The sequence below is a fragment of the Coloeus monedula genome (assembly GCF_965178545.1).
Source record: "Coloeus monedula genome assembly, chromosome: 9".
Lineage (NCBI taxonomy): Eukaryota > Metazoa > Chordata > Aves > Passeriformes > Corvidae > Coloeus > Coloeus monedula.
In genome coordinates this window covers 5,062,025-5,077,296 of record NC_138789.1, presented here as the reverse complement: position 1 = coordinate 5,077,296, position 15,272 = coordinate 5,062,025, and the positions used below count along the sequence as shown (strand labels likewise).

Genomic DNA, 15,272 nt, shown 5'->3' with positions numbered 1-15,272 from the left:
CAAGTGACCGCATGGACTCTGAAATCTAGCGTATTTCCCTCCAGGACAACTTGTCTTTTTCTCCCTTAGGTCAGCCTTATAATCAGTTGGCTATCCTAGCTTCTTCCAAAGGAGACCACTTGACCACAATTTTCTACTACTGCAGAAGCATTGCTGTGAAATTTCCTTTCCCAGCTGCCTCCACTAACCTACAAAAAGCACTTTCTAAAGCACTGGAAAGGTGAGACTAAGAGTAAATTATTGCCACTCAGATAAGCTGGAAGAGACTTCTTCTAAAAGTACCTGCCTTGCCAGAAGTTATTCATATTTGACAGTGGAAACAGAAATCCCTCAACCGTTGGCCAGTCAGAGCATCCTCACAGGTGTATGGAACAAAGAATAGTTTGTGAGGCTCCTGACTGTGATTAGTGAATACAGGAAATAAGCATATTGTGCCAACATGAAAAGTAGCTTTGCATGGGCATTTCTCCTTCATTTTGGAATAATTCTGTAATGTTATGTGCAGCTGTGTGTAATTCCAAAGACTGAATCAGGTATTTCTATTCTAAATGCAGTCGTGATGAGGTGAAGACTCGATGGAGTGTGTCTGACTTCATCAAGGCATTTATTAAATTTCATGGCCATGTGTACCTGAGTAAGAGCTTGGAGAAGCTGAGCCCTCTTCGAGAAAAGCTGGAAGAACAGTTCAAGGTTAGTTCTAACAACATATTAATTAGTATATTGAGGAAAATATTTTTAGCAGCTGAGTTCTGAAATTACAGTCCAGTAATAATTCTTTCACATGATAAAACACAGGAAACTCAAGTATCTAGTTAGGGAAGATTTGCATTGCAGCTAACACTGGATAGTTCTAGTAACTTCTGCCAAGATTAGGGCTTTTTCCCATTTTGCACGTGGTCCATTGTTGGTGGAGATACAGGAGAAATCAGTGACCACTCTTGATTCTCTGCTCTTTAACCTGGATGATTCTTGGATACCTGTGAAAAGCTCTTGATTCATCTGTAAAGTCTTGGCTTGGTGGCCTGAGGAATTTTGAGAGCTTCATTTTTTGGATGGCTTTCATTCACTCCCAGTGGTTATTAAGGCTGCTTTTAATCTGCCTCAGAAAACTTGCCTCTCCTGTTAGCAATTTGCCCTTAAAAAGTGTCCCATACAACCTTAGTGTGTGTAGACTAGAACTATGCAGAACGCGTTTCCCATGGAAAATCCAGGAGTCCCATTGATTACATACTCAGCTCATTATGTTGGACAATACAGCAATGATTGAAACAAAAGAATTTTGGAAGGTATTTATGCAAAGTAGTAGCATTTCAGAGAGGACATTGTGTTAACTGGTAAATGCCTTTTGGAAACTGATCTGCCTCAACTTCTGTGGAAAAGAAGCAGGGAGGATGGATATGTTCAGCAGAAGAGTGGATGCTTTTCAAAAATAGGAAAGGGGAACATGGTCTGAGCAATATAAAAAAATCACAAATACTCTTTACAGTGTCCTTTTCCATATTTTTGTCTTGAATTGTGCTGCTACTGCCAGGTTCACACTGTCTTTAAAATAAATATATAAAATCACAGAATTTGCTATGAATTAACTTTCAATGTGGGCTACTCCCAGCCTGGCAGGTAATGTTGTTTCAAAATGTAGTAATTGTATCTCTCTGTGTGTGTTGCTGGCTGTTGAACAAGTAACTGCTTTTCCCACTGTGCTTACAGTCAATAATTATGAGCATTGCTCAGGCATGTGGAACATTCTTCATTTTCTGAACTGATACAGGGTGTTAAAGCAGCTAATTGAGCCCAGATTTGTTGCTTAGATTTATATTTCTTGGTTTATATTCTTTCTTGGTTTATATTATGCAACATAAGGCCTAATTTATGAGAGAGCAACTCTTCTGGCCTCAATGAGTTGAATGTGGATGTGAAGTTGGCTATATGGTAGTGAATCAGTTTAACTTTGTGGCTGATCTTAACTCTGAGGAGAGCAGTTGCAGGGTTGGGAGTGTTCAGTCAGGCCCTGGGTGCTGCTGCTGGCAGGTCTGCCAATCTCAGTTGTCAGCTGTACAGTGCTTCTTCATGCCCTAGTTGAGAGAGTCAAGGGTGAACATGGAGCTTAAACCTTTAACACTAGTTAATCTACCTGCTTCCCTGATTGTTGTGTCTGAAGATACGTTGGCTGAGATTTAGGATACGTCCTTTTTTTTCCCCACAAAAAGCCTTGAAGTCTCTTTTCCTGTCCTGAGAAAGGTGTATTTTCTAGCATAGTTACTGAAAGGCATCTGTAAATAGCTCTCACTGTTTTAGTCTGCCAAGGCATTCTGTGACCCATGAAGTCAGGTGTGGAATTAGTCTTTAATGCATAACCATGCAGTAGTTAAATTTTCCTGGGGTGTTTTTTTAAAATGTCACCTTCTCCATGCTGGTTCTTTGACAGGCAGACAAACCCAGTGGGTCTATGGGCCTTTGCAGTGCTGTTACTATACATTCAAAATTGCACTTGCTCTGGAAGGGAACCATATGCAAAGGGGATGTTGATTTGTTGTGTGTCTGAGCTGGTGTACAAGCAAAAACCTTGTGCTTAACAGTGGGCACCTGCCCAAGTCCTCCTGGGAAGCCCAGTGCTGTGCTGGGAGGGATGACCTGAAAATAAATCCAGAATGAATGTTGCCTAAGGGCAGAAGCATTAGTCGAGCAGTGAAGGAGCAACTACAATCCATTCAAGCATGTGCTTTGCCATCTAAAAATGCATATACCCTGTGTCTTTGTTGCAGAGGTTGTTGTTCCAGAAGGCCTTCAACTCTCAGCAGTTAGTCCATATTACTGTGATCAACCTGTTCCAACTGCACCACCTGCGAGACTTCAGCAATGAAACGGAGCAGCACAACTACAGCCAGGATGAGCAGCTCTGCTGGACACAGCTCCTGGCTCTCTTCAGTAAGTGTGGGAGCTAATTGGTTTTTGTAGTTCTCTTGATTTTAACGTGGAATCCATTAGTAATTTCCTCTCAGGATCTAGCTTAATGGCTGTGTGAGGTAAGTGCCAAGAATAGACATTAGGGAGAAAGTTGAGAGAGATGATGGTCACACAGGATCATTTATGTCAGCAGTGCTGACTTAACACTGGATTTCTGTGTCCGGACTTACTCTGTTTGAAGCTTTACAGAACTCTGCATCATTTTCCTGGTTCTGAAAGAACATTTTAACTTGGGTGCAAAACGGGATCCAACTTGGTGGTGAGTAGTACCCCTCTTGGGGGGCTGCTCCCCAGTTGGCTGCATACAGTTGGAGTTGCTTTGAATGAAACTGGTTCTGATTCAACAGGACTGAAGTTGCGTCAACTAGGACCTCAGCTACTTCTGTGCCTTTGGTAATATCAACCAGGAGATAACTGGGAGTGCAGAGCATTGTAGACTCTAGCCACATAATGCTGATTTGCTTAACGTGATTGAGCCTGTGGTCAGCTTGGCCTTGTTAGTCAACACCTAAATTTCTGAATAGCTGGATTTCTCCAAATTCCAGCCTGGAGTTGATTCTGAAGGCAGCATGGTCACACTGGTGTGGTTACTCTTTCTCAGCTTGTGTGCCCTAAAGGGTCTGGGCTGGGTGCCTGCCTGCAGAGCTCCAGTGCATTTGTGTGCCTGCTGATTGAAGTGAATAAAGTGCAGGTAGGTAGTTAAGTTGATAATTTCTAATAAATAGGTGAGTGAATATTTCTGCACCGGGCTTGTGTCATCTGTTTTTTTTAACTTATCAAAATGACTTGCCATGACAGTTGAAGGGATATAAGATGCCAAGATTCTGCTGCATAGTACAAAGCTATTAAAAAGCCCTACGTTGTGATCTGTTGGTGGATTGTTTAATATGAGGTAGTTGGGCTGCCTTGTTCTTCTAAAGAACTAGCTCTTAGAATAGGGGTTTATGGGGTGGGGATATGTTTGATTAGGTTATTTGGTCAACTTTGAAGTGTCATTTCCACATCATGGAGTTTTTTTCTTTTACTTTTTCCTGTTACTCTGTTTCTAGTGTCGTTTCTTGGAGTTCTGTGCAAGTGTCCTTTACAAAACGACTACCAGGAGGACTCTGGGGCTGCATATCCTCTTCCAGCTGTGAAGGTTTCGATGGACTGGCTGAAACTTAGGCCCAGTGTTTTCCAGGAGGCAGTGGTTGACGAAAGACGGTAGTGAGTGTTAATTTTTCTCTTGATACATTTTGTTGCATGAAGGTCCTAATTACTGTTGATCCACAAATTAGTCATGTGAAAAGTGATCATATAACTCATCATTACAGATACCGAAATGACAAGGTGTATGTGCTAAAAAATTCATAAAGCAAAACATGAGACTTGTTGGTTACATGAGCAAATTGACTCATTTAATTTGCTTTAGGTTTGTTGTCACTTTTTTAAGATCAGGGGATCTATTTTATAATGTCCAGTTTGAGCATAACTAGTGAGTGTTCCCATAGCCTAATCTAATATAACAATTTCTCAGATTACTGAGGAAATGGCAGGAGAATACTTGCCTTAATTTCGTGCACTAAACCGTCACTTGGGCAGTGCTGGTAGTCACCCAGGAATTAAATTCAGTTTAGTAAAGGGACTCTATTTAAAGGTCAGTGCATGCATAACTGTTCTGCACTGTTGCTCTGATTTTTCACTTCTGCCACTAATCTCATAAATTAAGACTTAAATTTTTCAAAACTCACCAATTTTTCTAACAGTCTGTTAACTTTTCATGAATTACCATGATTCAATAAAGTGTTTCTGTAAGGTGATTCTTAGGATCAGAGTGACTGTTACTGACGCAGGTGGATGAGTATTGTTCCCAAGATGGGCACTCCAGGGAAAGCAGTGTGATGTATGGGGAACAGGGGGCCTATAACTTTGGTTTGTTAAGGAAAACATAAAAAATCCCAAAAAACCCCTCGGAGTTTTGGGAGCTTAAACCACAGAATTCCTAAAGGCAAGATTAAGGAAAAGAGCTCAGAAATGGTTTTAAGATGGTGGTAACTATTGCCCTGTGCACATCCTAAAGGAAGACTTATGCCTGTATTTTAATAGGCAAGATACCTAATTGATAGCAAGTAGTCCCTGCAGAGAGGACATCCAGGTAGTAATTCATGGAGTAAATGGCTTTAGGCTGAAAAGGGCATATTTAGATTGGATGCTAGAAAGAAATCCTTCGCTGTGAGGGTGGGAGGCCCTGGCACAGGCTGCTCAGAGAAGATGTGGCTGCCCCATCCCTAAAAGTGTCCAAGGCCAGATTGGACAGAGCTTGGAGCAACCTGGGATAGTGGAAGGTGTCCCTGCCCATGGCACAGAGTGTGGAATGTCCCTTCCAGCCCAAACCATTCTGGGATTCTCTGAAGGAACCCATTTTCTGGACAACATATTACTGACTTTACTTGCCTCATTGAAGACCTCTGGGGTGTTTTTTCCTTCTTTTGTCCCTTTTCAGTCATGGGATGGAGCTGTTGCTTAGTATAGTGTAGAGAATAATCATGAAGATCATGCTGCCAGTGCCCACAGCCGTGCAGGAAAGCAGCTGAGGGTGTACAGTGCTGTTGGGGACATGGTGCATTCTCCAGGCCACACACTGGATGATGGCTGAAAGCCTTGCTGAGGAGGACACATTCGTTTCTCCAACGCTGAGCACAGTGGGCATCCTGAAATAGTTTTCTCTTGATTCCGTGGTACCCATCAGTAAAGAAGAAGGATTTTTGGACTTTTAAGTGGGAGCTTTTAACAAACAGGAGGAAGCAGCCTGGTGGTAGCAGTTACGTGTTAACCACCTCTGCAGTGATCAGTGTGATTTTAAAATTATTTGCTCCAGGACCTTTGGAAAGAATTGCCAGTCATTTCTTGTACTGGTATTGTGAGGGCAAGGCAGGGGACTGCAAGTTCACCTCTAGTTTAATGGTCTTACTCGGTGTAACCCTTACTTAGAGTCTCTTCCCTTGGTGGTGAATGCTCCAGCACTACAGTACAGTGTTCTTGTTCACAGAGCAGAAGTACTTCTGCACAGCTGTCTTGACAAATTACTTTGCTGTCTAAACTGATTCATTGACTGTGCCTTGAGAGCCATCACCTGTGGACTGGAAAGCATGAATTGCAGACAGGTGCACACAGCACTTGCTCATGCTGTAGGTTTATCTGGTTAAATTCACAGTGAGCTCTCTGGCCTGCTGGATAATGAACACTGTGCTGCGAGAGCCTGGGTTCCTTGGGAACTTTAGGTTGGCTTTTTAGTAATAGTTATTTTTTCAAGAAAGTGGTCTTTTCACTGACACTTTGTGAGAAACTTCTCTTGGGAATCAGAGGATTAATGTAAACTGTGATGGTAACAGCATTCAGTGGTTTTTTGGTAAAGCAAACGCATCCCATGTTTTGCAGTTTTCACTTAGGGTTTGCCTGTTTTCTAATTTGTAGCATATGGCCCTGGCTGATCTCTCTTCTAAATAGTTTCCATCCTCATGAAGAAGATCTATCCAGTAATAATGGTAAGGACACTTGTAGTCTGTGCTGTAAAGAACTGGGAAAAACAATGTTTTTCCTGCTGATGTGGGGAAATACAGTTGAAGAGCAAATAAGGAAGCAAGTTGTCTTCTTGTATTAGTTCATGTGAGTACTTTGCAAATGTTGCTTTCTTGTGCTGAGCAGACTTTGCTCTATCATTCCTGAATTCCTCAGATTGTGGGGTGGAGCAGTTAATAGAAGGCTTTAGTATGTGTAGAAACCATGCTGAGGTATCTGCTGTGATACTGTGCTCAGTGCTTTCATGCTTTCCTTATGCTTTTTACTGTCTGTTTGTCAGCAACCCCCCTTCCAGAAGAATTTGAGTTGCAAGGATTCCTGGCTCTGAGGCCCTCGTTCAGGTGGGTGACAGCTGAAGGATCTTGCACCCTTGCTGACGTCATGACTTTGACAGACACTGGCCCGTTCCCTACAATATCTTATTTGTGAATATTTACTGCTGTATAGATTGATGTCGGTCTCTTCAAAACAATTGCAATGGACAGTGTAGCCCTAAGAAATTCTTGAGGTTATACTACTACTCATGACCCCACTGAACCTCTTTAATGTAGGTGCATCTTACCAGATGAGAATTACATCTGTAAATCAGATATCTCTTAAGAGCCACGTTTTGAATAATATCTGGTGAAAGTTCACAGGTTTTAGTAGAGCAATGCTGACACGTTGTATTGCTAGAGAAATAGGATATTGCAGAGGGTAATTGTGTAATTAATACTCGCTCTTCTGTGTCAATACTAGGAACTTGGATTTTTCCAAAGGCCACCAGGCAATTACAGGGGATAAAGAAGGGCAACAATGTCGGATTCGGCAGCAGCGCCTGATCTTCACAGGCAAATGGATTGCTGATAACCAGCCAAGGTAATTGCAGGTACTTTGTGTATCCCATGCTGCTGGAAGCTGAGGTGACACAGGTGCCAGTGTGGAATGTTATTTTTCTCTCTGTTCAACACAGCAATTAGCTGTAATGTGAGGACAAGATGCTGACAGCACTAATAACATGTTCTGTGGGTCAGCAAGCCATTCCTTCACAGACTGATTATAAGTAATGTAGTTTATGTACTTGTTTTTCAATTCTTTCCTGTCTTTTTCAGGTTGATTCAATGTGAGAATGAGGTAGGAAAGCTGTTGTTTGTGACGGAAATCCCGGAGCTCCTACTGGAGGACCCTAGTGAAGCCAAAGAGAGTCTCGCCTTACAGGAGACATCCATGGCAGAGCCACTGTGTGCTGATGGGAGCCCTGGACTCAAATCAGTGCTGTCCTCTGGCAGAAGTCTGAACAACAGCTGTGATGCAGGAGAAAAACCGATGGTCACCTTCAAAGAGAACATCAAGCCCCGGGAGATGAACAGAGAACAAGGGCGCATCTACCCCCCAAAGGACTTAGCGAGGGAGAGACGGGACTTTAGCAAAGGAATAGTAGCAAATAAGAATGATGGGAAGAAAGAAAACAATAAAAGAAAGAATGAGACTAAGAAATGTGGCTTGGATAAGATGCAGGAAGCAGGAAAGCAGAATGTGGCAGTTCAGGTAAGCCTTTAGCTCAGAGGGACGCTCTGTCTGAGACTGTGCCATGTTGTGTCAGGGCAGTCACTGCTTGTGTAGAGTGTGGCAGAGCTGAGGTCTCACTGTGGGCCCTACAGCTAGTGCTCAAAAATATAAAACAATTGTACCTCAAAGACCAGGCGATGGTGATCTTTGGATCTCTTTGCTTTTCCTTGATGCTATCCCAAAAAGAGAGAGAGGGGAAAAGAGAGTGCAATGAAAGGTGATTTTGCTGTAACTGTCGTAAAAAACAGATCTCTACCAATTTCACAAATTATTCAGGCCACCAAGGCAGTTCCTGTGGCCAGGTCGTAGTCATGCTCTTGCCATTCTGGGGTCTGTTGTGAAAGAACTCTGCATTTTCAGTTCAGTTGACTCGTGCACATTCAACAAACTGAACATGTCACAAAAGTATCAGATTGTATATATGTGGAGTAAGATCCTCTGTACTGTGGGTGCAGTCAGGTGTCTCTTTGTAAAGGAAGGAAAGCCACTCTGCTCTTAAATCGTTGATATGTGTTCAGGCACTTGCTCAAAATGGTTTGTTTTCACATCAGCTTCTCTTTTACTGGTTTTATTTTTTAGGGGCGTGCTTTTTTATCTATTTCTTTGAGCATTATGTACAAAATATATCAAGTAAACAATGAATTTGCTGGTCTGACTTCCACTGAGTCATAGTAAATGAGGGGTAGAGTTTCAGGGCTGATCTGATCTGTACCTAGACAATCTCAGTTCTTCCCCGATGATGACTGGAACCGTTCAATGATAGTGATGGAGATTTCTATTATTTCCCTAGAGAAAGTGTGTTAGTTCTTCACTGGTCTTGCAAGTGGAAATTATTTCGTAATACACTCTATGTCCCTTGCCTCTGTGTAAGCCCATTACTGCTGCCCAGGACAGGTCTGCAGAATAACTCTTCCTATTTGCAGCTGCTCCAAAGGCCTGTGCAATTGAGGTCCTTTCCTTAGGCTAGACTAACTATCTCTTTCAGTCTTTCCAGCTTGTGTTATTTAGGAGCCTTGGATTATTCTCCTTGTTTTCTTCCTGATGACTTGTTGTTAAACATCATGGTTATGAAATGGAATGTCTGAACTGGCAGCATTATTCAGTTGGTTTTGCAGGGGAGCCATACCATGGGATACAAAGGGTTTCTGTAAAGGCTACAGAAACCAGGGGACAATCATTTCTGAGTTGTAGAACACGATTCTGGTATCTGAAAACCAGCATAGGTGAGTTAGAATAGTAAGTTTCTTATTTATTTATCAAATACATCTGGAACGCGGTTGCAGGTCTGAGCATCACTGAGCATTTGATCTTTGTGCCCCTGTCTTGCAAAATAAGGACTTCAGGTGGATAAAAACCTAGCAGATCTGAGTATTATGTATAGCTTTTTGAATAGGGACGATAGCTTATTTATCAGAAATTTGCTTGACTTAGTCTTAAGATGCAACAAACCCAGCTGTAGCAGAATCTTCTCTGATGATGTTGGTCATTGTTTGTCTCTTCTTGAATAGAAATTAATTTTGACTTTTTAACTCTATCAGCTGTATTTATGGCAACAAGTCCAGTGAAATGCCTTTTGTTTTGTATAATTTGGTGGACTTGCTTATCCAGACCTGCTCCAGAGTAGAGGGAGGGCTTGCTTCCCCCCACACTGAGAAACCAGTGTAGGTTTCATAGAAGTTGGTGGACTGTGTTCTGCCTTGGCGCTCCTGGCAGTTTCAGGCTTTATCTCCTACATAGTTCATTGCCTTCAAAAGCTTAAATACTGTAGTTCCTACTTGACAAAAATGTGAAGAATGTGGTAAAGAAGTGATAAGTCCTGCTTTGCATGGGAAACTTGCATGCTCAGGCAGGATGTGATCTGGGTTGAAGCTCTGCTCTCCAGGGAAGATAATGTTAGGTGCCAAGGAAGTTCAATGAAGACTCATTCAAAGTGTAGCATACTCTTACAAGGTCCCTGTGATAAAATGGTGCCTCTCTCAAGTAGTGTGTAGGAACACTTAGGGCTATTGTGGAGGTAAATATTTGGTAGCATTGACACTTCTGAGGTGAAATCAAGTAGAAGCAAGGAAGAAACTGAAATTTGTCTTGATTAATCAGTTTCAGTGATTTAGGTTTTTACAAAGTTAACTGTAAAACATGCAGGGTGCCTTTGGAAGCCGTCCTCTGGAAATGTGTTATAGCATCCTTGAGTTTTTGATGAACAGAGCTCGAGTTTTAAAATACCGTGGCAGGAAGAGTGTCTTTCAGTCCTCCAGAATTTCTGTAAAAGAATGCATAGTTCTTGATAAGGGTTATAAAAATGTTTGGCTTATTGTGGAGGAAAAAGGGACAGCACAATGTAAGTTAAATATGCTGAATGTGATGGAGGGCAAAAAGATGTGGCATGAGCAAGGGCCCGCATTATTCGTGGTGTTTAGCATCAGCCAGAACCTTAAGGTGGAGTTCCCTCCAGACTTTTTCTAGTGGGAAATGAAAAATCCACCCAAACCTCCCAGTTTACAAATGCAGAAAGAACCCTACCGTCCCATAATTTCTAAATGGGGAAATTCAATTTGAAAAAGAACTTAAGAAAGGATTTGAATGCATCTATCCCTTTAATATTGTAATTTGGCAGAAAACAACTGTAACTCCTTTCGAATCAGCAGCACTAAATGTCTAAATAAACCGCCCACTGTTTTGGTTTGTTTGGTTTGGATTTTTTTTAATTTGGTCCCTAATACAACCCTTTCTTTCACTCACCTTTGAGACTTGGTGTCAGGTCTGCTCCTAGGCCCTTTCTGTATTGCCCAGGTTCCTTGCTTGCTGTCTTTTTCCTGCCTGCTCCATCTTGCATTCCAGGCAGTTCTGCCGAGCTGAACAGAAAGGGAAAGTAGTCTTCCCCTCTGTCTTCCTCCCCAGGAAGACCCAGACCGCGGCAGACTCAGAATCAGGTAAACATTACATTACATTCTTCTCTCTGCCTTTAACTGGTGCAGCTCTTTTAACAGAACACCTCGCAGTTACACAGTAAACTGAATGAGGTGAAAGACTTCTGCTGTTTGTCTTATATGCTCTGGGTCAAAAGAATTCCCTAGTGTGGAGGAGTTTGTGCATATACATCACCATATGGATTAGGCTGAGAGAACTCCCCAGGAAGAATGTGGCAGTGTTTGTTTTTTAAGGTGGTGCAGGTAAGTAGTATGACTTAGGTTGAAGCAGTGCCCTAGGAGAAGCATAGTAGCATCTGCACTTTCCGTTTTTAAACACTGCAGGTGAGCGGCATGGTAAGTTCCTTGAATGGTGAGATAGTATGTCTGCTTCTCACTCTCATGCTAGAGAATGAGCTTCTTGCATCTCTGAGTAAATATCCTTGAGTGCTTTTGTGAGGCGAGAAGTGCCTGAGGACATGCAGGGTAACCTGCCTGAGGTCACTGAGGAGGGTTCCTGTGTTCCAAACTTCTCCCAGTTACTTAGGAAAAAGAAAATAACCACTCAGACAATCTGAGAACTTAATTTTTGGCTTGAGACATGATATGGCTAATGTGGAAATTTAGGAAAAGTTATTTAATTTCTTCATACTTTCTTTTGCATCAGGTGAAATCCCAGATGGAGATGAGGAAGACTCCAGTGTCAGAAGCCAGGAAAACACCTGTAACTCAGACTCCAAGTCAGGCCAGCAGTTCCCAGTTCATCCCTATTCATCACCCAGGAGCTTTCCCTCCCCTTCCTAGCCGGCCAGGTAATTTGCATCGTTCATTTGAAGTGTCATTTATTGTTGACTGTGAAGAAAATCCTGTAATAGTGGTTGGTGCAGCCTCTGAAGGCAGGGGCTCCGTTAATGAACGTGGATTTTCCTGTTGAACATATTATCAAATAGTAAAGAAGGGGCATAGCAGAACTGAAACGAGATAAATAAGATTCCTTATGCTTTGGAATTGAGGTCTGTCATGAAATCTGCCACCCGCCTTCTGGTTTAGTGGTTGTGAGATCAAGGAACTTCACACTAGGCTCTTCCTGTAGGTAGTCTGAACATAACAAAGCTTTCTGCTAGCACTGCTTCTGAAGCATTCCCGGTGCTTCAGACTCCATTGCAAAAGATCAATCACAATGCTTGCTTTAAAACTCACTTTTTGTAGTGGTGCTCATGTTTGAAGCTGTAATTTGTGTGGTCTTACTTGCTTCTGTTGCTGCACTGCATGTCCCATTTTGCTGTGGAGTCTGCCTGTTATACCTTGCTATCCATGTTTGCTCATGGAATAACTGGAAGCTGGTATCTTCCCTGCACCTGTTACATGGAGCTCTCAATATAAGACAGAGGGGCATCTTCCCTGTCTCAAAGTCAGAATAAAATCTGGCCTGTGAGACACAGAATTAAAGCTTGCCTTCCAAACCTGGCTTGTCGGTGTGAATTACAGGGAAGGAATTGATCTTACGGATATGAGGATTTGTTTGGTTACCATCTGTCTCTCTCTAAATTGATCCAGAGACTGGTGGTCCTCTGGGAGGAGGCAGTAGACTTACTGTATTGGTTGCTTCTGTTTGTTCTTGCAGAAGTTCAGTCCCTGAAAATGTGTTTGAAGGGGAGGAAACTTTGGGGGTAAAGCATCAAAAACCCCAGAGCAAGGAAGGAAAAAGGTAGTGGGGGTCAAAAAAAGCAGGGAGAGTGGGGGACAGGGGACACAGGGACGTGGAAACATATGACCCTCAGATACTGCCATGGCTGACCACTATCTGTGCCTGGAATATTGCAAGAAAACTCCAGATTCAGAACAAACTCTGAATCCCTGTGTGATCACAGCCATGCACATGCCAAGGTGAGGAAGGGCATTATGGTGCATGTGTGCAAACTGGTGCCTCCTTTCTAAATGAACAGCATAGGAAGAGAAACCCCACTGTAAGTTTTCTGGAGGGAGCTATCTGCTCTGCCAAACTGTGATTAAAGGTGAATTTTTTATCTTTTCCAGGATTTCCTCCTCCAACCTATGTTGTCCCCCCTCCTGTGGCTTTCTCCATGAGCACGGGGTATACCTTCCCGGGTGGTGTTTCTGTCCCAGGAACCTTCCTCCAACCCACAGCTCACTCGCCTGCAGGAAACCAGGTGCAAGGTGGGAAACAGTCCCACATTCCTTACAGCCAGCAGCGGCCCTCTGGACCAGGGCCAATGACCCAGGGACCTCAGCAAACACCACCTCCTTCCCAGCAACCCCTCTCATCTTTACCAGCTCAGGCAACAGCACAGTCCACAAGCCAGTTACAGGTCCAAGCTCTGGCCCAGCAGCAGCAGCACCAGTCCCCCACGAAAGCTGTGCAAGGCCTGGGGAAGAGCCCGCCACACCACTCCGGATTCCAGCAGGTAAACTTGGCCTGTGCTACATGCTGGGCTTTATTTAAAAATAAATGGCCAACATTCAAGACTGTCTTCCTGGATTACCTTTCAAAATTGTCGTTAAAGACTTTATTTTTTGATTGTGAAGTTCTGGGCAAATTTGAAAATGAGCTGAAGTTTGGTGGGTGTGAACATATGATGCTGTAACTGAAAGGAAGGTATGTACTGGAATGGAATGTCTTTTCTGTCATCTGTTTGCTGTGTGTTTCTGATACAGACAAGGTATGGAGTTGGTATGTCTGTCTCAGGCCTTTCCAGTTTCCTTGTGTGAGTGATGAGGACTGAGTGTGAACCTCCACCTGCACTCTCCTTTTGGCTAACTGGTTGCAGTGTCAGTTCCCTTACATCTCTTAGTTCTTTGCTCACCTTGTGCTGGAGAAAATCTCCCTTCTGGCAAATCTGGACCCAATAGTGAGACCTTCCTTGTGTTCTGGGCAGCAAAATGCTGGCTCAGTACCTTACTAAAGGTTTAGTTTGTAGGCTTTTGGGTTGTAAGGTACTGGATTAGAGTAAGGATTATACTTGGCTGTTGGTTTAAAGCTTGACTAAAGAGTGTTAGATGCATATGGAAATTGCTTTTGTCACTAACACAGACATTCCACAAACATTCAGATTTGCTGTCACCCATGAGCCAGGCTGACAACTTGGATGGAGTTAGGCATTCAGGTAACATGAATTGTTCCTCCCCACTGGTGAAGTCCTGTGTCTCTGCCTCAGTATCCACAGACAGACTCATCGAAGCAGCTCTGGAACCCCCCTCAAGTCCAAGGCTCCCTGGGGAAGATCATGCCTGTAAAGCAGCCCTATTACCTGCAGGCCCAGGACCCTCTCAAACTCTTTGAACAGTCATTACAGCCTCCTGTGATGCAACAGCAACCGCTGGAGAAAAAAATGAAGCCTTTCCCAATGGAGCCATATAACCAGAACCCCTCAGAAGTCAAGGTGCCAGAATATTACTGGGACTCTTCCTACGGCATGACTGACAACAGGGTGATGACCCAGCAGTCAAACATGGACCGCAGGGGGAAGCGGCAGGGAGTCTTCTGCTCTGAGCAGGATGCTGTCTCCAGGATGACCTTTGAGGTAAGATCTATGCTACAAGTGGGGAAAACCAAAGCTCTGGTATTCCTGGCAACTCTTGGTGTTTCCCTGTTTCAAGAATGCCCTGTGGTCCCAAGTAGGTCAATGTGAGCTTGTTTAGAAGAGACCTGAGTGTCAGTACCTGGGGTTCCAGCACAAAGGGATGAATCCCCCATTTCAGTAGGCTGTGTGTGGGATCAGTCTCTTGAAGATTTGGTTTCAAGTAGATGTACGTCTTGTTCAGTGTGGATGTGACATCCATCTCTACACTGTGTCTGCCAGGTCAAGAAACGTGGCAGCTGATAGTTTTGGAGAAAATTCTTGTCTGGCAACTGATGAAAACCATAAAAGCCACCCAAATAATTGCAGTTGAATTATTACGCTTTAGGTGAACTCCTAACACTGCTATAGTGAATTCAATGGCTGAGGCTGCAATAGGTTGAGCAATCAAGGATGGTAGCAGCAGTCTTGTCTTGGATTTTTTGTTTGTTTGTTCTTCCTGAAAATCCCATGACGCTGAGGGAGCTCCCGGTTGCAGTAATGGAATACTTTACTTCTATTCATGCGGTCGTGCTTCATGTTGCTGTTTATAAACCCACCAACATCTGCTATTTATTAACAGCCTTGGAGTTGTCTGTGAGTGCTTTCGGTGATGTTTATAAGGAGGCTTAAACAGAGGCCTTTTAAACCTTTGGTGGGATGTGCCTCTGTAAATGCACTCAGGACATGGCGATGGTCAGCTGAGGTCACTTGGCTC

General features: G+C 43.2%; 1 protein-coding gene across 5 annotated transcripts in view; it reads left to right on the top strand.

Annotated features, from left to right (window-relative positions):
* The window catches only part of SMG7 (SMG7 nonsense mediated mRNA decay factor), a 54,500-nt gene that overhangs the window by 30,862 nt on the left and 8,366 nt on the right, over positions 1-15,272 (top strand). For 2 of the 5 annotated variants that reach the window (XM_082287454.1, XM_082287450.1), the window contains exons 7-17: positions 70-220; positions 555-690; positions 2,763-2,925; positions 4,014-4,170; positions 6,418-6,488; positions 6,803-6,863; positions 7,261-7,380; positions 7,614-8,049; positions 11,644-11,788; positions 13,014-13,402; positions 14,153-14,518. In XM_082287454.1, the coding sequence (XP_082143580.1) occupies positions 70-220; positions 555-690; positions 2,763-2,925; positions 4,014-4,170; positions 6,418-6,488; positions 6,803-6,863; positions 7,261-7,380; positions 7,614-8,049; positions 11,644-11,788; positions 13,014-13,402; positions 14,153-14,518 (2,195 nt within the window). The remainder of the gene's footprint in view (positions 1-69; positions 221-554; positions 691-2,762; positions 2,926-4,013; positions 4,171-6,417; positions 6,489-6,802; positions 6,864-7,260; positions 7,381-7,613; positions 8,050-11,643; positions 11,789-13,013; positions 13,403-14,152; positions 14,519-15,272) is intronic. The other 3 variants (XM_082287452.1, XM_082287453.1, XM_082287451.1) reach the window with 3 other exon arrangements.